Source organism: Psammomys obesus, unplaced genomic scaffold (genome assembly GCF_907164565.1).
Source record: "Psammomys obesus unplaced genomic scaffold, mPsaObe1.curated_primary_1811, whole genome shotgun sequence".
Classification (NCBI taxonomy): domain Eukaryota; kingdom Metazoa; phylum Chordata; class Mammalia; order Rodentia; family Muridae; genus Psammomys; species Psammomys obesus.
In genome coordinates, this window is record NW_026596166.1 from 1987426 (window position 1) to 2009627 (window position 22202).

At 45.3% G+C, this 22202-nt stretch overlaps 1 protein-coding gene across 1 annotated transcript; it reads left to right on the forward strand.

The window, feature by feature from the left end:
- The first annotated feature begins 3991 nt into the window (after positions 1-3991).
- Rdh11 (retinol dehydrogenase 11) lies at positions 3992-20643 on the forward strand. Its single transcript, XM_055595499.1, has 8 exons — positions 3992-4114; positions 7157-7275; positions 7532-7687; positions 9430-9534; positions 10485-10694; positions 12117-12306; positions 18697-18798; positions 18971-20643. The coding sequence occupies exons 1-8, from the start codon at positions 4050-4052 to the stop codon at positions 18993-18995; spliced, it is 972 nt and encodes a 323-aa protein (XP_055451474.1). The 5' UTR covers positions 3992-4049; the 3' UTR covers positions 18996-20643.
- The last annotated feature ends 1559 nt before the right edge of the window (positions 20644-22202 follow it).

Sequence of the window (22202 nt, forward strand, 5' to 3'; positions counted from 1 at the left end):
AACGCTGGGGTTTCCTTCCACAACTGGGCTGCGCTTTGCTTTCACCTATGACCTCTCCTAGGCTCCATTTGGGGTGCCAAGCCTCAAGTTCTCTGCATGACCCCTTCAATCTTGAGCCTTCAACTGCTACTGAGGCTACCCCGCCACCAATGGCATCTCCTGGCTTCTCACAGTGCCAAGCCTCAGTTGCTCTCCATGACCTCTTCATGTCTTTAAAACCAGTACCACCTAGGTGACTCTTATAATGTCAGGTTCTGCTGCCATCGTGACATTCAGAGCCAGCGTCTGTATGCCGACTCTCAGTAAACACTTCCCAGAAGATTTCATGTCAGATGGAAGGGCCTGGAGGAGACAGGAACCCCACAAGAAGACCAATAGAGACTACTAACCCAGTCCCATGGGGGCTTTCAGAGACTGAGACATCAACTACGGAGCATGCATGTTCTGGACTTAGGCCCCCTGCACACATGCAGCCATTGGGCAGCTTGGTCTTCATATGGGGCACCTGGTGAGTAGAAGGGGGTGCTATTTCTAACATGGACTCTATTGTCTGCTTTTAGGTCACTTCCCCCTGGCAGGGCTGCCTTGCTTGGCTTCAGGGGATGAGGATATTGTCAGTCCTGATGGGACTTGATGTGCTGGAGACGGTTGATGTGTGGGGGAGAAGGCTCCCCTTTTCTGGGGGGAGGGGAGGAAGGTAGAGAGGAAGGGGAAGGAGGGCAAGGGGAGGACTGTGAGGAGAGGAGGAAGGAGGCCTCCTTGGTATGTAAAGTAAATAAACTGAAATAAAATAATAATAAATACTATAATCTGCTTCACACTTAATAACTGTAAAGAATGTAATTAGGCTGGTCAAGGTGGCACACACAGGTAATCCCAGCACTCAGCAGGGAGGCAAAGGCAGGTGGATCTCTGTGAGTTTGAGGGTAGCTTGTTCCACAAAGCAAGTCCAGGACAGCCAAGGTTGTACATAGAAAGAAAGAAAATAAATAAATAAAAGAATTAAAAGAGAGCTGAAGAGATGGTTTGGTGGCTGAGAACATTTGTTCAACTCTCAGCACCTACATGGTGGCTACAACCATCAATAATTCCAGTTTCAGGGGATCCAGTGCCCTCTTCTTACCTCCTTGAGCACCAGGCAGGCATAATGTTCACATACCTATAGTCAGGCAAAATACACATACATACACACATATAATTTTAAAAGTATACATTTATTTATTACAATTTATTCACTTTGTATCCACGCTGCAGCTCCCTCCCTCATCTCCTCCCAGTTCCATCCTCCCTCCCTTTTCTCCTCCAGTGCCTCTCCCCAAGTCCGCTGATTGGCAAGGACCTCTTCTCCTTCTGTCTGACCCTAGCCTATCAGGTCTCATAAGGACTGGCTGCATTGTCTTCCTCTGTGGATTGGTAAGGCTGCTCCCCCCACCAAGGGGAGGTGATCAAAGAGCCAGCCACTGAGTTCATGTCAGATAGCCACTGCTCCCCTTAATAGGGAACCCACTTTGAAATGGAGCTGCCATGGGCTTCATCTGAGCAGGGGTTCTAGGTTATCTCTGTGAATGGTCCTTGGTTGGAGTTATTAGTCTCTGTAAAGACCTGTACCCAGATTTTTTGGTTCTGTTGCTCTCCTTGTGGAAATCCTGTCCCCTCCAGGTCTTTCTGTCATTCCCTTCTTTCATAAGATTCCCTACATTCTGCCCAAAGTTTGGCTGTGAGTCTCAGCATCTGCTTTGATACCCTGCAGGGTAGAATCTTTCAGAGGCCCTCTGTGTTAGGTTCCTATCCTGTTCCCTGTTTTCTCCCACTTCCGATGACTATCCCATTTGCCTTCCTGAATGAGGATTGATCATCTTACCCAGGGTCCTCCTTCTTGCTTAGCTTCTTTAGGTGTACAGGTTTTAGTATGATTATCCTATATTGCATGTGTAATATCCATTTATAAGTGAGTATATACCATGTGTGTCCTTCTGCTTCGGGGTTACCTCACTTAGGATGATCTTTTCTAGTTCCATCTATTTACCTGAAATTTTTTTAGAAGAATTATAGAGCTAATATATTTGAGATTAGCCTAGGTAATTTAGCAATGGAGTGTGGAGGAAAGAAGAGAGAGGGAGAATGTAAAGCTCTTGGCCATAATCTGGCAAAAAAAATGAAGCCCGATATGAGCATCAGCTAGTGTCATTTCTGGCTCTTCTCCTTGCCCTTGAGGTCTGCTGCACTCTACCTGCTTTTCCCAAGTTCTGAATGTATGTGTTATCGCTCCGAAGGGAACGACTTCTCCAACAGAAGAAATGTTATGGTTCCTCTCCGGGAAGGTTCCCCAGTGCAAGTGTTACAGCTCTGCTCAAATAGCCTGTGAGCGAAGGTCTCTCCAGCGGAAGTGTTACAGCTCCGCTCCATGAGGTATCCTGGCAACTGGGAGACAAGGAATACCACAACGCCGCACTGCACAACAAACCTCACACAAGAGATTAGTTGGGGGAGGAAAACCTCTACTACTGAGCAAGCTGCCTCTGCCAGGGTGAAAAGCAGCTGGGAACTGAGCAGATGCAGGCTTATATAGGGTTTATTGTGGGAGAGTGGGGAAAGGAGGTTCTGGGAGAGCTTTTCAGGCTGGCCTACGATTGGTGGGAATTTTGTGGCCTGATCTTGGGGCAAGCTCAGGGATTGGAGGAATTATTTTTCTTAACCCTGGTGTTGGGCTTGGGGTCAAGTCAGGACCAGGGCATACTTTTCCTGGCTGTTTTACCTTACACTGAGCCCTTTGATGGTAGGGGGATTTTTTTTTTTTCTCTCACTGTCTACTCCTGTGTGTTAAGGTGGATTAATCTTGACCTCCCCTGAGGCCTCTGCTCAAATGCTGTTTTCTCAAAGAGGCCCTTACTGATCTCTAGAGCAGGAGACCCCTGTTCTCAACTGCCAAAGCATTCTCTATTCTCTACAACCTTCCAGTGAGCTGTGAGGGGCTGCTTGCCAAATACTAGACATCACAATGACAAGAAAGTGACAAAAGCTGATGATAATAATACTAGATAATCTAATGCTAAATCTCTAAGAATAGGTATGGTGTAATGGCACCTCTTCCCCAGTCAGACCATTGAACAGGTGTCTTCCAATGAAATGGAAATTAATTATGCAAAAGAACCAGAAACCATTAGTGTAGGTGGAAAATCACAGATAGATTAGTGACTTGTTAAAACGTGTTAGACATGATAATCCATACTTACTTATTTCTACAAAATACACCTCAAATGAAAGAAAAGTTGGAACAGGTTGTTTATCTATTTCCTAGAGAAATGTTCCTGGCCTTAGTTCAAGATGGCATTAAATACTTTCATAAACTGAGAAAACCAACTGTGCCAGTCGGAGAAATTCATTGCTACCTTGAGGATTAACATATGACACAGAATGCAAAACAAAACAAAACAAAAGCTATTTATTTTATCAGTAATGATCAAGTACTTGGGAAATTAGGATGGATACCATCATAGTTGAAAGCAGATACAACAGTGATTCTCTGGGGGAGGTCTTACTTGCTTTGACCCATTAAGGCAAAGGTAGTCTCTGAGGAAGGACATCTTCCACCTCACCAACTTTCAGATTAACGGATCCTGTCCTGTGTAATGGCCTCAGAATACTTTCCAGACGTTATTTCCCAGACAAAATGTGGCAATTTCCTAATAATGATTGGGGGAAATTGAATCAAGCACTGGACGTGGGGCCCCAGGGAGATAGCAGACAGGGGAGATTTCCAAAGAATCGTTAGTGGCTAGCGGGCGGCAGAAGGGCTGTTTCAATGATCCTACAGGGGCTAGGCCCTGGACCATTTGAGACTGCTGCTACAGTGTTGTGTTATCCAACTTCTCATGGTGCTCAGAAGCATTACCCTGACTGTACCGCGGCAGCCAAATCCTGAACTACATTTCCCAGAGGGCTTTGCTCCCGAGCGGTTGCAATTATACAGGGGTGTGTCCTGGAAAGAGAAGCCATAATCGGCCAGCCGCTTTGGAGATCAATCTCCACTGCGCTACGGTGGTGCTGAGATGGTTGGGATCCTGCTACTGCTATGTCTCCCCTTCATCCTGTACTTGGCCACGCCAAAAATCAGGTCTGTGAGAATGTATTGCCTTTTCTTGCTAGGTCTTTCAGAGAGGACAAGAATTCCCACTGAAGCTCGTCTCCGCCACCATCACCCCAACCGCCGAAAAAAGACTAGGAAAACTCTACAAGGAGTTATTTAGATAGCCAAGATCTGGAGTTTAGTGGACTTCAGGCGAGATCTTGGTACCTTGGATGTGGGCATGGCGAAACGCCAGACCTCAGGTGGTCGCGAAAGGGCTCCGGTCCCCAGCAACCTGTGTTGCTCTTTCTGGCCGACCTTATTTCCTCCAGCACCACCTGCTTCTGGCTCTGGGGTAGGCGGAGAGCATGGCGGGCTTCAGACCCTAACCAGGGGCGCAGCCGTGAAAGCTAGTTCCTCCGCTCCCACGCTTTGAACCAGCCTTTGTCTAGTCCCTTCCTTCCAGCCCTTGAGATACTACCGAGCGCTTGCACTTTTTGCTGTCTGATCCCGAAGCCCGCAGGGTTGTCTGTGGCCCCACTGCATGCTCTCTCGTTGCTGTCGCTCACTTCTCCGTCCAGGTGTTAGAGAGAATTGAAAGGGGGAGATTGCTTTCTTTTGCCTTCGGAGTAAGGGTGTGTGGTTTTGTCTGATTTAGACTTGTAAGGATTGGGGGGGGGGGGCGGGTGACGGGGGTGAAAGAAGGCGAAATGGTCTCTTGACCAGGTGTCAGATCAGCTCAAAGCTGGCCACAAAACCATCAGAGAATCAGCGGCGGGCTACAGAAGGGGCAGCCCGCTGATTGGTTCTGGGTAAATCACCAGGAGTGACAGCGGACCAGTAATAAATGCCCCCTTCTCTCTGGTTGTTTGGCCTATAGTTCCTATTGGACCTGAGGTTGTGCCAGCAACTCCTGTCATTTCTTACCATGGTAAATGGTTTATCAAGACTGCTTTCCCACTCTTCTTACTTTACTTTCCCTTCTCTCCCTGGTAGCCTCTTTTTATTTGTATGTCTTACCCCATCTCTGAATACTCCCTGTTCCCACATAGGCACAGATGGGCCTTGTACTCAGGTGAAAACATAGATTTCTTTCTACCACAAGAGCTTCATTTCCGTATAGAATCTGAACAAAAATCTGAAGCAGAACTGTGCCCAGGGAAATGTGTCTGGGAAGAGAACACTCTAAGACCTTTTTTTTTTTTTTTTTTTTTAAATTTAGTTTTATCTTATTGGTGTTTGACTGCTTGTATGTCTATGTGAGGGTATCAGATCTCCTGGAACGGGAGTTACAGACAGTTGTGAGCTGCCATGTGGGTGCTGGGAATTGAACTCTGGTCCTCTGGAAGAGCAGTCAGTGCTCTGAGCCGCTGAGCCATCTCTCCAGCCCCTCTAAGACCTTTATTATCCCTGTGAGAGCTAGCTTGTGAGAATGGGGCTAGAGTTGGGCTTTCATAGTTGTCATTTTTGTTTTTCCCCGATTATGGAAAAAGAGCCAATTACTGGTCCCCAGGATTTATCAGTGTGAAAGCTCAGTCTGAAGGGATGTGAGAGACAGAGCAAGGGGCCTTGGTCTCTGAGGAGTGAGGTTCAACTGGGCAACACAAGTTAGTTTGCAGAAGCTGCTTGCACTTAGCAAGTTCAATGGAATAGGTTGAAATGCTCGTTAAAAACTTACCTCTGAGTCAACAGATCCTTTTAGTCCCAAGATTGTAAAGAGAGAAGGAAAACCGGAGGGTTGGGTTTTATCCATATGGGAGGGCTGCTGCAGCATGCAGCATAGGAGCAAGGACTCCAGTTAGTCAAGACACGATCCTCACTCATTCTGTATAACTCGGTTCAGTTGTGGTTATTGTTGTTCTAGTACTAATGTGTGACCTTAGCAATCAAACACAGAACCTTGTACATGCTATGTACATGCTTGTACTCCAAGCTGTATTTCCAACCCTGGTCCCATTCTTAAATGTATTTTAAAAATGTGTGTGTGTATGTTTTACTTAGAATAATAAGGTTATGATTTCTACTCTTTGAATTGATTTAGCCATTCTCAAGATTATAAAATGCTATTTGTCACAGTTTCTGTTGTTGTTAATGTGTGACTTTAGTCATCAAACACAGGGCTTTGCACGTGCCATGTACATACTTTTACTCCTAGCTACATTCTCAACCCTTGTCCCATTCTTAAATGTAGTTTTTAAAAAATGTGTGAGTGTGTGATCTCTTTCTTATTTTTGACGTAGATTCATAAGCTTATGTTTCTACTCTTTGAATTGGACTAACCATTCTTGAGATTACAAAATGCTGTTTGGTACAGATTGGCATGCAAAGACCAACTTTCCTCTGCTTGGTTGAGTCTTATGGTTTCCTGAGCCAAAAACACCTGAGTAAACACTCAGCCACATCTTATGCTTCGGGAAGAAGATCTAACTTTTTCTGATTGTTTTTTTCAGTTTTTTGAGACAGCATTTCTCTACATCATCCTGGCTGTCCTGGAACTCGCAAGAAATCTGCCTGCTTCTGCCTCCTGAGTGAGCTACCACACCCAGCCAGATCTAACTTTTGCTTTTAAAATGCTTTCACTTTTTGTCCTTAAGCAAGAGCACAAAATTTTTGTTTTCCTTTTTGAGACAGTTGCTATGTAGTCCAGGCTGGCCTTGAACTCCATTCGCCTATCTCCCGATTAATAAGATTATACCTGACTTAAGAGGAGAAGGCTACCTTCTTTCTTTGCTTTTAACTTTTTAACATTTATTTCTTCCGTATGTGTGTGTTTTATTGTATGTTGGGGTGGGTACACACGTGTGTGCCACGGCATACATGTGGAGGTCAGAGGACAGCTCTGGGGAGTCACTTCTCCCTTTCCATCACTCAGGTCCTGTTGTTGTACTGATGCTGGCGGGCTTAGAGGTGCACATGTTTAACTGCTAAGACATCTCGTCATCTTGTCATTTTTCAACTTAAGCTTATAAAAGAATACCATTGGAAGAAACAAAAGCAAGCTCAGCCTTGGGATGGGAAGGCTGATGGCATTGCAGGGGCCCTCAGCAGGAATGGATAATGAAGAACTGATGTGTTTTCTTATGTCTCTAGGAAAATGCTGTCCAGTGGGGTGTGTACATCTACTGTCCAGCTTCCCGGGAAGGTAGCCATAGTAACCGGCGCTAACACAGGCATCGGGAAGGAGACAGCTAGAGAGCTGGCCCAAAGAGGCAAGTGCGCCTGCTCCCAACTTGCCTGGGCTGATAGTTTGCCCCTCACAGTGATGGTCACGCTCACTGTAAGAACGCTCCGGGTACCTCCTAAATCCCATTTTTTTCTTTGCTAATTTTCTTCAGATACCACTGTTGGGAAGTGAGAGATAGACATTCCTACTTTGTACAATGTCGGGAGCATTCAGCACCTGGGTTCAGTCTCTCAAACCACGTGAAAACAGAGCTGGTCATTTTTCCTTTATCTGGTTGACAGGAGCCCGTGTATATTTAGCTTGCCGGGATGTGCAAAAGGGGAAACTGGTGGCTAGCGACATCCAAGCCACCACAGGGAACAGTCAGGTCCTGGTGCGGAAACTGGACCTTGCTGATACCAAGTCTATTCGAGCCTTTGTCAAGGACTTCTTAGCCGGTGAGTAGAGACAAAGACTATATTTTGATCATTGGGGCATCTTCAGGATGCACTAACAAAAAGAGAGCCTGTTTTAGTTGCTTCTCTATTGCCATGTTGAGACACCATGACCAAGGCAACTGATGAAAGGAAGTAGTTTCATTTGGGGTTCACTGTTCCAGAAGACTAGAGTCTGTTGCCATCACATCGAGGAGCATTGCAGAGGGTAGGCAGGCGTAGTGCTGGAGCAGTGGCTGAGAGGCCACATCTTGACCTACAACCACAAGGCAGAAATAGGTAATTGGTAATGATGTGGAGTGGGCTCTTGACCTTCTCCAACAAGGCCACACCTTCTAATCCTGACCAAAGAGTTCCACCAGCTTGGGATCAAGTATTCAAATATCTGAGCCCATCAAAGCCATTCTCCTTCAAACCACCACAGGGCCCCAAAATCACAACACTGAGCAAGAGCTAAAGTCCACACTGTCGCAGGAATATCAAAACTCAGTATGGGCTTGTAGGGTCTCTCATAAACACCCATGCCAGGATAGGAAGATGCTGAGGCTGAAAGCCCTTGAGAGCTGGAGATATAGAGAAGGTTGAGGTTCACAGAGAGCCTTTTGGTCCACGATATACCAAAAGAAAAATAAATACCAAAAGAAAAATAAAACCCTGGCCACCACCTCAGTGACATAATAAAGTAGCTTACCATCTCTTGGTATGTTGGTTACTTTTTTCTTGCTATGATAATACAGTTCCAGAAGGCAGAACAAAGGCATGGCAGCAGGAGCAAATGACAGCTCCCATCTTGAGCAGCAAGCAAGACAGAGAGCATACATCCTCCAGCAAGGCCACACTACCTCATTCGCTCCACACGGCTCCCAAATGGGGACCAACATTGATGGGAAGCATCTCATTCAACCCACACACTTAGAGTCTAGATTGAGGAAGAAAGGGTGCTGACCTGCAAGAAGTTAGAGCCCAAGCTGACATCTTGAAATCATTCTACTAAGTGACAGAGAATTTTAATTTAAAAACCGCGGGGCCAGCAAGATGGCTCAGCAGGTAAGGGTGCTCGCTGCCAAGCCTGATGACCCCAGTTTGATCTCCAGGACCCACATGGTGGAAGGAGAAAGCTAACTCTCACAACTTGTCCTCTTACTGCACACATACTCCATGTCATATATTCTCTCTCTCTCAAAAAATAAGTGCAGTGACATGTTTTAGAAAGCTGTGATGTCTCACCAAAAGTAGGTATGTTCCACCCCCATCACCCAGAGATCTAGACCCCTTTAAGGAAAACGACTTCCACCCTTGGGAGTTTACACTCTAAGTTACAAATCTCACAGGGAAATGAACTATAAGAGAGAGGTGGCAGGGTTCTCTGAGGGCCTGAAGCCTAGAAGTGTGGGTGTTCATGGAGCATCCTTTTCTTGCTGACTCATCCTTTTAACTCATCTTGGGAAGTCTTTCTGTTGGGGGAGCTTGATGGAACACTTTCCCAAAACAGTGAGGAAGGAGCTTGTCCTGGAGAGCCTGGACATGCTATTTTGTGGTGGAAAATGGAATTTTGCCCTGTAAAAGTGTATGACAATCAGCCCTAGTCTTACAATTAAAAACAAAACAATACAAAGTGACTGGATGGGACAGGGGGCAAAAAGTCTTCCATCTCTGCTTTCATGGCCCTTCCTTGGAGGCCTAGGCCTGGGTTGTGAGGAAGATTTCTGAGATGTGAACACCATGGCTGCTTTCTCTTCCTGCAGAGGAAAAGCACCTCCACATTCTAATCAACAACGCAGGAGTGATGATGTGCCCCTACTCGAAGACCGCAGATGGCTTTGAGATGCACATTGGAGTGAACCATTTGGGTGAGAAGTCTTGTTTCCATTCCAAAGCATGAGGGAACCACACGTTCAGAAAATTCAGGCGTCAGGTGGAACTTTCTCTGTGGCATCATTGGGGCTCTGGGCTATAGTCAACCATGCATGCGTGACAAATAGTTGAGAATGCCTGAAAGTTGAGGGCTAATCATGAAGCCTGTTTCAGGTTCTGCATGTGTGTGGTGTGTGTGTATTTCAGTTACGTGTATGTCTGTGTGGGTATATACTACAGGTATGTTCATGTCTGCAGAAGCTGAAAGGAAGCAGCAGAGCCTCTGGAGCTGGAGTTAGGGGTGGTTGTGGGCTTCCATATATGGGTCCTGGGAACCAAACTTGGATGCCCCGGAAGAGCAGCAAGCACTCTTAACTGCTGAGCCATCTCTCCAACCCCTCTCCCTACTTTTTAAAATCTGTAACTTGGATTTGGCTTGTGTTGGGGTTTTATTCGAGCAGCTTGATTAGACTGAGTCCTTTGTTGCTATTACGAGTGATCTTTACGGTCAGGTAGAGGCTATATGCCCTTTGTGTTCATTCGTTTTGGGGACAAGGTCTTGCTATGTACTACCTTCCAACGTGATCTTCCTGCCCTCAGCCCCCTGAGTGCTAAGGTTACACATGTGTGTCACTGTCTGCTCTCAAAAGAAGGATGGTAACCTCTGTTGAAATGAAACAGGATTCACCTCCTTAGTACAGACACGCCTCAGATAAGGGTGTCTCCTGTCCTGGGCTGTTTCCAGTTCCTTACATCCCCTCTGAACCTGTTCTCTAATTTATAATGAGACGCTGCCGTGGTGGGCCTCATTCCTGAGTGTTGTCTCACCTCTGACAGCTGCTGTGGCAGCTTCCTCCCTCCTGAGCTGGGCTTGCCACTACACTTTCTCGTCCCCACACAGGCACAGGTGCGGAACAACTCTGTTAACCCTACTTTCTCTCGACAGGTCACTTCCTCTTGACCCATTTGCTGCTGGAAAAGCTGAAGGAATCAGCCCCATCACGGGTGGTCAATGTGTCTTCTCTGGCACACCATCTGGGAAGGATCCACTTCCATAACCTGCAGGGCGAGAGGTTCTACAATGCAGGTCTGGCTTACTGCCACAGCAAACTAGCCAACATTCTCTTCACTCAGGAACTGGCCAGGAGGATGAAAGGTGGGTATGGGAGTGAGCAGCCTGGGAGACAGGAGCCGGTGGGAAATAGTGAAAAGCCACAGCGTGGGTGGGGACCGTTTTCTCCTGGACAGGGCCCACTTTCATGAGCGTTAACCGGGAATGGTTTTAGTGAGTAGCTCCTACTGAATAGTGGAGGCAGCTGGCTGGACACACGGGAATTCTGAGTTTGGATTGGAAGCCTTGGCCTCACTGCTTACTGCTGTCTGACCTGCAGCAAGTAACTGAGATTACTAAGATTTAGTTCCTCCTAGGTACAGTGAGAGCTGTCTCACAGCTTGTTGTCAAAGTCCATTCAGTCCTCACAAGCAAGTCAGGGTTTTTCACTGCTAGTGACAAGCGAACTAGTACAGACAGTACTATTTCATACTAATTAATTTCTATTAATTACTAATTAATAGCAGACATTAGTATGAAACACAGGGGAGGGGCCATCTCTCTAATAGCAAAGGGTCAAACAAAGGGATTAGGGAGGTGGCTTAGCAGTTTAGAGCAGTTGCTCTTGTAAAGGACTCAGGTTCAGTTCTCAGCATCCATGTGGTGGCTCATCCGTCTGCAATGCTAGTTCCAGGAGATCCTATACCTTCTTCTGACCTCCTTGGGTACCAGACACACATGGTGCACATACATACATACAGGCAACCTACTCATAACTATTTTTTTTTTAAAGAAAAAAGAAAATGTGCCTGAGAAAGGGACTCTCTAGTCACAAGTAAACAGAGGTCATTAGCATTGTCTGCTGTGGATTTCTAATAAAGAGAAAGGGGGAAGGCAATGCTTAGACATTAAGCCAAAAAGAACTGGGGGAGGGGAGCGTGAGCATCAAAAATTCTAAGGTGGGAGTTTAATGGGCCATGAGAATTACTTTTTTTCGAGATAGGGTTTCTCTGTGTAGCCTTGCCTGTCCTGGACTCGCTTTGTAGACCAGGTTAGCCTTGAACTCACAGCGATCCACCTGTCTCTGCCTCTTGAACGCTGGGATTAAAGGCGAGCACCACCATGCCCAGCTTGAGCCACAAGAATTCTAAGGTTTGGTGTTTGGATAGAAAGTGCTGAGGACATCCAGAAATGAGCTAAAGCACCTAAAGAGTTAAGAACATTAGAAGAGGCATAGGGTCATGGAAGCCAGTGGAAAAGAAGACTGAGAGGGGGTGATGAGGATACCCCACAGTGTAAAGAGCTGCTGAGAGGCTGTGACTGGGCCCTGCCACGCTAGGGTAGCGAAAGCCTCTCCCAGCCCCCGGTTCCAAATCTGTCCAACTCAGTCCACAGTGCATGTGATGCCACCAGGAGCCCAGAGCTCATCTGTGGGGCTCACATGCGTCTTCATGTGCTCTGCTCCCTCCTAGTTGGTAAAGTCAAATCTTGTCTTCCTTCTTGACATGGCCCCTCTGCCTGCACCAGGCTCTGGAGTGACAACGTATTCTGTCCACCCTGGCACTGTCCATTCTGAATTGGTCCGGCACTCATCTGTTATGAGGTGGTTGTGGAATCTTTTCTTCCTGTTCATCAAGACCCCTCAACAGGGAGCCCAGACAAGCCTGTACTGTGCCTTAACGGAAGGTCTGGAGAACCTAAGTGGCAGTTACTTCAGGTATGAATTCATCTGCCTTTGAGATGGGTTGTTACCGCTTAATAACTTGGGTTTGTCTGGTATAGTATATGCTTTTTTGTTTTGTTTTGTTTTGTTTTTTGAGACAGGGTCTCTCTGTGTAGCCTTAGCTGTCCTTTGTAGACCAGGCTGGCCTCCAGCTCACCATGATCAGCCTGCCTCCACCTTCCTGAGTGCTGGGATTACAGATGTGCCCCACCGTGGCTGGCAGGATATGCTTTTTTATAAAAAGTATATTTCCCAGAACTGGAGAGATGGCTATGTTCGCACAGGCTGCTCACCACGGGTACCAGGCATGTACCTGGTTCACAGACATACATGCAGCTAAATCGCCATACATATAAAATAATAACAGTAAATTAAAATCTTTAAGTAAATTCCCCAAAATAGCTTTTGTCAACTGTCCCTAAGATCTTTTAAGGCGTGCAGGGGAGATGGCAACTGTGGGAGAGAGCAGGGGCCAGGGCGCAGGAGAGGGAGCATGAGGAGGGGCATAAACAAGGGCCCTGGGCTGGGCCAGGCCAGGGGTATTAAAGAGGCTGAGGTGGGGAGTGGGGCTGCTATCCAGCGCTTGAGAGGACTGGTAGGATCAGGAAGGAGAGACTGAGGGTGTGAAGGGGCCTTCTGGCTTGTGGTTGCAAGGAGGGCGGGACTCCCGTGAGCCCTGTTGTGAGGATGTGTGTGTGTGTGTAGGGGCGGGGGCTTCAGACATTTTTGTGAAGGGGGGTTTTGAAAGTCTTCAAATTGAACGTGGAAGGGCCTACGGAAGAGTTTGGGTAGAAAACGAGAGAAGGAGGGCTTGGGGAATGGAGGGAGTGTAGCCGTGACGAGGTAGTATAGAAAGTGAGAGACGGGAGGAAAGTTTGGAAGGAAGGGGAGGGGGCAGTGGAGCAGCGCGGTGATAGAGGGTTTGGGGGTTCCCCTTTCCCGTGTGGAAAAGCGACAGAGTTAAGCAGTATCAGTTGCAGCCAATTTTAATTGCTTTTAATAGGGTGAGAAGGTCATGTAGGTTTGGAGAATTGGGATTGAGTGAGGGTTGAGCCAGATTTGCTTTCCAAAACACTGTTTTGCTTCCTGCTTCCTTGTTTTTCCTGGTCACAAATGAGATGAGTAAAGCAACTTTCTAGGGTTTTTTTTTTTTTTTTTTCAATTATCAATATAAGAATGGGGAAAAGATATTGCTGGAGCCTTATATACCAAGGTGGGGGCTCCGGAAGCCTGAGGAGGAAAGAGAAAAAAAGAAAAAAAAAGATATTTCTCATTTTTTCTAGTACCTTCTAGGCTTGATTTTATTTTTATAACATCTTTTATACTAATAATTATGGTGTTCCTCTGTTTTTGTTCTCTCTCTCATGTCAATCCTGTTTTCTTCCCATTTTGGAACCCAAATTCTATTTTGTATTTAATCTCTATTTCTCTATTATCTTCAAGATGGAAGTGGTGCCAGTGGATTCCTTTCTATTTTATTTTACTGTTTTCTCAGTAAAACAGCTGGGGATGGAGCCTGGGGCTTCTTGCAACGCTAAGGCGGGGGCTCTATCGAGGCTCTATCCCCTGCCCAATGTTTGCTTTTTTGGGGCATGTTGTACACGTTTGTACGTGTGAAGGTGCGTGTGTGTCTATACCTGTGGAAGCCGAAGGGCGACTTCGGGTGCCGTCTACCTTTGGAAGTGGGTGGGACACAGAGAAAGGCAAGATTTCCCTCTGGTTTGAAATGTGCCACAAAAACTAGAGTGATTGGCCAGTGAACCTCAGAACCCCACCTGTCTCCGTCTCCCCTGCCCTGGGATTACAAGCAGGTACCACCACATCTGGCTTTTTTTTTTTTTTTTTTAACATGCTTGCAAGGCACACACTTTACCAACTAGGCTAATCTCCCAGCCCTGTTTTCTGTTTACTTACTTATTTTTTTGAGACACAATTTTGCTCTTTAGCCTAGAATGATCTCACACTCACTATCTACCTGCCTCTGCCTCAACTTCTATTGTAGAAAGTTTTGAACCTATGCACAAGTAGAATAAATGGCATCTTAACCCCATATATGCCCACTATTCAGCTGTCAATAACCAATTGGCCAAACCTGCCCCTTTCACAGACTGTCATCATATTTTTATAAAGAAAAATCACATGCATCATATAAGATCAAATGTGTTTTTACCCCTACCTTCATGATATTGTTGAAATAACCTCGTTTTAGAGAAGAGGCTGTGAGTAGCATTAGATTGAAAAGATGTAGCCAGTCTTTGCTCCATGTGGGCTAGTCCTTTTCCCACCCTTTATCACTCCTCCTCCGGTTTCACCCCCTAGCACTAGATAGGAGAGAAAGAGTAATAGAGGGGAGACACAGAGATCCGTGAGTCTAATTTCTTCTTGTTTCTTCTTTGAGCACTAATAAACCATGGCCAACGCCCCTGAATGGCCACCTAGCAACAGCACGATGGGAACCTTAGCATTTATATACCCTCTGCGTGTTTCCAGAACTCCAGAACTGCAGAAACTGTGTATATAGTTCTTGAACTTCAGATCCTTATTTCCAACTATCTGCTATACAGTTGTACTTGTGTGGCGGGCAGATATCACATACTAGACACAGTGTCAGGTAGACAAAACCACGCCTCTGCTAGAGCACGAGGCAAATCATAGTCAGCTGCTGCAGACAGTCCGAAGCAGCCCCATATCCCCACACCTGAGATTAAAACAAAACAAAATCTTAAAATATCTCTGTTTTTTTTCTTTTTTAAAGAAACCCAGATTCCCGAATTCTCACTACAGAAAGATGAGTAAACAGATGACAAAGAGCTAATAGTGCCAGACTTGTGGAGGAGCCATAGAAATTGGTTCAACAGAGAGGTAGAAGATGATCTGTGCTTTAGGGGGAAAAAAAAAGAAAAAAGAAAAAAGGATTTTTAAAAAGTGAGTAAGTAACATAGAGTTTCCAGTTTCAAGTAATGACAACTTCAGTGAAAATGGAACTTCCATGAGAGCAGCCCTGAATGTTTGGTAGATGTTTAATTGACTGTGGGGCTGGAAGAGGATTTGTTAACCCAGTTTCACATCTGTGGGACTAGGAGGTTGATGAGAACATGAAATGAGAAACAGACATGGGAAAAGAATACATGAGACTTATGGATCTTGAATTCCAGGGCAGTAGGCATGAAGTCTGGCTAGCAAGCCAGATGGAAATGAACTACAGTATTAGAGTAGACTGGCAATGGTGAATGGCCGATCAGCTGTCTGACACACCCCGCTGGGAACTGTTTTGGGAGGGTGAGGACATCACCTGTCTTCTGTCTTGAGTCTTAGTTCCATTGTTTCCCATCCACTCTTCAAAGAGGACAAGTTGGATGGGAGGGTAAGTTTGCTATTGCCAAAAAAAAAAAAAAAAAAAAAAAAGAAAGAAAGAAGTGAATGGCTATTCAGCTGAAGTGATGTCTGTCTACCTGAGACTGTGTCTAGTGTGTGATATCTGCCCGCCACACAAGTACAAATGTATAGCAGATAGTTGGAAATAAGGATCTGAAGTTCAGGAACTACATAAACTATAAAAGCATTGTATACTAGATAGATACATACCTCTGTGCATTGGAATGATTTTATTTTATTGTTTCACTTTTTGAGACAAGGTCTCATTAGGCCTTGGCTGTCCTAGAACTTGATAGGTAGACCAGGTTGACCTCAAACAGTAACCCACCTGCTTCTGCTTCCCAGGGTCCTGGGACTAAAGGTGTTCATCACCACATTGGCCTGTTCATTGATTCATTCATTCATTTGTTCATTCATTTATTTATAGACACGGTCTCTTGTAGCCCATGCTAGTTTCAGACACACCATTTAGCTCCTAATCCTTAAATTCCTAATCCTCCTGCCTCTAATCCCCAAATGCTCAGATGTGTGACTCTTAAGGAACATTTCTCATGCTGTGGATATTAATCTTACTGCATTTTAAAGGTCTAGCAGCAGCCTTGTAGATCAGTATCTAGAGATGAGCATAGAAGTTTGTTCTGATAGAGGCCTTGGCTATTTTAGTGGCTATTCCCTCGCCTGGTTCTACTTACTAATTACTTTCTGTCTCTAAGGATTTGCCTATTCTGGGTGTTCCACATAAACGGAATCCTAACTAGAACCTTTTGTGGCTTCTTTCACTTACCATAATGTTTTCAAGTTTCATCCATGCAAAAGCATATGTCACTATTAATTACTTTTTAGCTACAAAGAACGCTTCATTGTATGTTCGTACCTTTATATACCACACATAAAATGAACATACTGTTCTGCTTCCTGGCTTTTTAAACAATACTGCTTTGAACATTGATATAATGTTTATTTTTATTATTATTTGCTTGCTTTCACTTTGGTTTTTGAGACAGGGCTGGCCTGGAACTTGTGGCAGATATTCTGTCTCAGCTTCCCGAGTGCTGAGATTATAGTTGTGAGCTAGGATGCCCAGCTCTGGTTTTTGTTGTTCTCTTGTGTTTGTTTTTGAGACAGGTTTTCACTCTGTATCTCGGCTGGCCTTGAAGTTCCCAAGCAATCCATGCAGGCCTTGAACTTATCCTCCTGCCTCTGCCTCCTGAATGCTTAAAGACATACACCACCGTACTGGCCCAAGTGAAAATTTTTATATGGACATCCTTTAATGGTCTATAGTGGAATTTCTGAATTATTGGCAATTTTATTTTAGCTGTGGAAGAGCTCCCACGCTTTCCAAAGTGGCTCTACCATTTTCTATTCCTGCTGGCAGTATATGAAGGTTTTGGTTTCTCTACAGTGGTGGACAGCTCCTTCTGGTCTTAGCCCTCCTGCTGTGTATGAAATAGCAGCTTGCCCTACTCAGTCTCCTGCTAGTGTTGTTGTTGAGCATTTTTGTGTGCTTTGTTTACGTGCTTTGTTCAGCATCTTTACTGGAGAATTGTCTTTTCAGCTCTCCTACCAATTTTAAAACTAGGTTTTATCTTTTCATCGTTTAGTGTTCTTTATAGTCTAGATACAATTCCTTTGTCAGATATATGATTTACAAATATATTTTCATAGTCTGTGGATTATTTCACTTTTTTGTTTTTTGTTTTTGTTTTTCAAGACAGGGTTTCTGTGTAGCCTTTGCTCTCCTGGACTCACTTTGTAGACCAGGCTGGCCTCAAACTCACAGAGATCTGCCTGCCTCTGCCTCCCAGAGTGCTGGGATCACAGGCGTGCATCACTGCACCTGGCTTCATTTCACCTTTTTAATGATATCCTTTGAAGCTCAAACATGTTTAATTTATGAGGTGCGTGGGTATGTGTGGGTGTGTGTGGGTGTGAGCATGTTGCTGGGATAGAACCCCGAACTTCGACCATGGAGCCACACCTCTAACCCAAGTGTTGTTGTGTTGTTTCATTTTTTGTTGTTGTTGTCTTTTTTTTTTTTTTTTTTTTTTTTTTTTTGAGATAGGGTTTCTCTGCTTAGCCTTGGCTGCCCTAGACTCACTTTGTAGATCGGGCTGGTCTCAGACTCACAGAGATCTGTCTGTCTCTGCCTCCCTAAGTGCTGGGAGTAAAGGCCTGTGCCACCATGCCCAGCTCAAGTGTTAAATTTTAATGTTGATGGAAGTCCAATTTATCAGTTTCTTTGTCGTATCCAAGGAACCACAAACAAACAAAAAAGAATGAAAGAATTGTCCTTGAATTGTCTAGGTGGTACAGTTTGGATGCCTGTCCTGCAGAGTTATGGCAATGCAGAGAAGGCATATGAATACCTTTCTGTGGCTTGAATGTGTACCTAACACAATGGTGTTGAAAATTGAAATTGTCAAGATCATGGAATATTATCACCATTGTTACAGAGTGGGTTTGGTGTTGTGAAGATGGCTTCCCCCTCACTGTCACTTTTACAGTTTTGTTCTTCCTCTCCCTCTCTCCCCATGTCCTCATGTGACAGGGCTTTAGGTGTGCCAGGCAGTGCTCAACGTACTGAGTTAGCTAGCTCTCAACCTTGTTCACTCATGTGACAATGCCTTCTGCATCCAATGTGAACAGCAGGATCTTAGCTTCTGGACACTGTCTAAGGCCTTGACAGGTAGACTTCTGAGCTCATTTGAAGTATATGGACCTATACAGGTGCCTGTAATACCAGCATTTCAGGGGAGTGGCTCGAGGCAGGAGGATCGTGAATTTGAAGCCAGACTGGGTCAGAGAGCAAGTGTTCTAGGCCAGCATGGGCTACATAGAGATGCAGACTATAGAATCAGAGAATGAAGAAATAGGATAGCACTGTCCCTATAAAGTACCTTGGGGACCTGTGTGCTCTAGATTGTTTTCCTAGCATATTCTTTACACCAGGCAAAGAGAAAGTTCCGTTCTTAACCCTGTGTCTCAACTCTCTTGTTTCCCTTCCAGTGAATGCCACCTGGCCTGGGTCTCTAGCCAAGGTCGTAATGAGACGATAGCCAGGCGGCTGTGGGATGTCAGCTGTGATCTGCTGGGCCTCCCTAATGATTGGTAAGTGGTGGTTTGGATTTAAAAGAAGAATGGAAGAGATTATGATTGTCCTTCAAAGTGGCCAAAACTTTGAGCACAAAGAGCATAGAACTTCAAGCCTTCCCTGCTTGGCATCCAGCCAGTTAAATCCCAGTTCCTCTAAACATCTTGACTTTGTTTCTGCTCCTGCCAGCGTTTCTAGTGGTATCACCGACTAAGACAGAAGACCCTCATATGACCTACACAGTTCCTATTTTCCTTTGGAAACCTACTTCTACCAAGGAGCATGGAAGCCCTGTTAGGATTGGGGCATGGCAGTGTGGGTTAGATGGAGCTCCTCTGAACCAACCATCCTCTCCCTGAAGAACTCCATTGTAACCTCAGACAAGCCCCAGGAGTCCAGTGACCTGGCTCGAGAGCAGGCCTCTGTGCCCCCAGCATCTGGATACTTCAGGAAAGTCTTCACTAAATCTGGCAATCTGAAGCTTTTGCTGCTGACACACTTTCCTACATCCAGACCACAGAAGAGCTTCCTTCTCTAAGAAGTTTGTGGAGTTTGAACGGCAGAAATAAAAGTAAAGCCAAGCTGTCATTTTCCTACTGTTTTTTAGCCTAGTAAGGAGGCAATGAAAGGAGAGCCGTGAGATGATAGGTCACTTGGCTTCATTACTGACTCTAGACGCATGGGAAGCCTCTTTTCTGTGCCTTAGTTTCTCTTAGGAAATTAGAAAAGGAAAGGCCTTTTCATTGTCTTTGTGTCTTCTTGTTCGTTTATGCAGTTGGGAGTGCTTCCACAAAATTCACAACAGCCACGCAAAGGAAAAGTCCTAAATCCGACTACTGTAGACAGATGAGCAGAGATGGCACAAACCACTGTGGAGTCTCTGATGTAAATGAGTACAGTTGCAAAGCGAGGGGGACACTGTATATGTGGGAATCAGTCACTGAGAAGCACAGAGGCAGCAAGGAAGAAGATTAAGGAAAGAAAAATCCTAGGAAGTAATGCATGGTAATGAAGGGATCAGCCAAGGATCTAAAACCACAACCGAACAGTAGCAATAGACACGCCCACTATTTTAACCACCAAGGAAAAGTCCAGAGCACAAGAGTGAAAACTTACCAAGTTTTGATTCATAAAATTTATCCTAAGGACTGACACTTGTAATTACAGTCAGTTTCACAGACTTTCAGAGCATTTATTACATTAGCTTAATAAGATGTCAGTTTCAGTGAGGCATGTGGAGAGATGGAGTAGCCTTAGTATTGGCTGCTGTCCCAGAGGACCCTGGTTCAGTTACTAGGACCCACATGGTAGCTCACAACCATCTAACACCTCACAGTTCTAGAAGATCCGACACCCTTATCTACCCCCATGGATAGTACAGGAATACAGGCATTCGTGTATAAATAATTCTGTAAAATAATAAATTAGAAAATGTCAATTTCAGGGTTAGAGGTGGGTGCTTTCCTGGTATGTGTAAGGCTCTGGGTTTGATATCTTCAATTTACTAGAATCCTGTGCTCTATTTGGAGGGCTTTATCAAAAGCAATGCAGGCCAAGGGTGTCGGAACCCCTCATGTTCCCACACTTGTTTGGAGGCTGCTATTCTGTGGGAGTTTGCCATTTTCTTAGGCTGATGATTATTTCTTAAGCTTGAATATGTAAGACTGATAGGACCATGATCCTTAACTTTAAATATTTGTAAATTGATTTTTGTGGGCTTGTTCTGACCAATAAACTATACATCTAAAAATTAGTTTATGGGGAAAGTGAGAACATTTTGACAATGCAATGAATAACTGAATTCATATTTGACTGAGAATTTATATTCACCTGTCAATGAAAATAAAGGTTCTTTTCAATTATCATGTTTTTAGTTCCAGGTTATAACTGTAAGAATTAAACGTTTAATTGTAGTTCAAACACTGCTAGTTATGCAGCTGTTTCCCATTCTGATGGACGCACGTGTCTCAGAGTCAACACAGTACGACTGAAACTCATGTTTCCTTAATTTGGGTTGTGCCACTGTGCACAGGTCAGTGTTCCCATGTCTCTTGGTCACGGCAGGTGCTCCTTTATGTACCGATTTATTTCTGTGACAGAGAAATCTAAGGCTTGGGGTTGAAGAGGTGACCCAGCTCTTAGGGTCAGGCACCATGACAGGCAGCTCCAGAGGATCCAGCGCCCTCTTCTGAGCTCCGCAGGCAGGGCGCTTGCACTCACACACTTAAATGCGGATCTTTTATTTTTATATTTTATTTTTGAGGCAGGATTTCTCCGTGTGGCCCTGGCTATCCTGGAACTCGCTCTGTGGACCAGGCTGGCCTTGGCCTCAGCAATCCATCTGCCTCTGCCTTCCAAGTGCTAAGATTAAAAGTGTGGGAGATCACTCTTGGTCTGCCTTTTAATTTTATAAAAAAATTATAAAGGAATACAGGACTCTGCACCACTTCTAACATCAGAGTTTATCATCTCTGAACAACACATATTACATTTTATTTATTGAATTCAATGGCCAAAGAATTCAAGCTTGTAGAACCCAGGGCTGCAAAGACAAAAATAACCAGGAACTGGCTCCCACGCACACCTTGGAAGGTGGAATGTAGGACGTTGCTTATGCTAGAGGAGCGCTGTACCCCCCAGTCGCACCCTCAGCCCCACATACATCTTTCCATATATAAATACTGAACTCCCATACAAACTTTTGAGAGTGGGCTCTACGCAAATCATGCCATCAGTATACATAGGAACTTATACCCATGGAAAGCCAGAAAGGACTTCATAGTTGTTGATATATTTCACTTATCAGCAGATAAGATGTGGGAAAACTGGTCTGCCTTTCACACTCCATCATAAATTACACAAGAGCAGAGATAGATTATTTTGATCAACATACGGCTTAGTCTTTGCACAATGCCTATGCTTAACCTGTTGTGAGAACGGGAGGCAACCTAATGGATTAGACTAGCTCAGCCCCTAGAAGCGGTGAGTATATTTTGGGATCACACTGCCCGTTTTCCTTTTCTGAAAGCCAGAGACCCTGGTCACTCAGTGTTTTACCATCCGAGAACAGGCAGGATAGCACCTTGAAAGGATGCTATCTATCAAGGGCTGGGAGTGAACATTTAGTCGGGATATAAACCGAACTCAGGTGGCAGAACGACGACAGGGAGGATGACAGCGAGCCGCAGGTGCTATACTGTCACTGCGCAACCGGGCTGGCCCTCTGCGCCAGGACACAGCTGCCCTCCCTTACTTAACTACAACCCCCAGCATGCACTGCAGGATCGGCGGGACCGGCTAAGGCGGCCGAGGCGCCCGTCCCGCGAGGCTCCTCGGGCCCTTCGCCTTGGTACCTCCCCAGTGGCCCTTGGCTATCTGCCGGCCGGGGGCATACACTCGCTCCAGCGCGGTGTCGCGCCCC

Excerpts from the sequence above, each read along its gene's own strand:
- Rdh11 (XM_055595499.1), top strand. The coding sequence starts at position 4,050 with ATGGTTGGGATCCTGCTACTGCTATGTCTCCCCTTCATCCTGTACTTG. Across the intron at positions 4,115-7,156 it reads TTGGCCACGCCAAAAATCAG|GAAAATGCTGTCCAGTGGGG; the intron begins GTCTGTGAGAAT and ends TTATGTCTCTAG. Across the intron at positions 7,276-7,531 it reads TAGAGAGCTGGCCCAAAGAG|GAGCCCGTGTATATTTAGCT; the intron begins GCAAGTGCGCCT and ends TCTGGTTGACAG.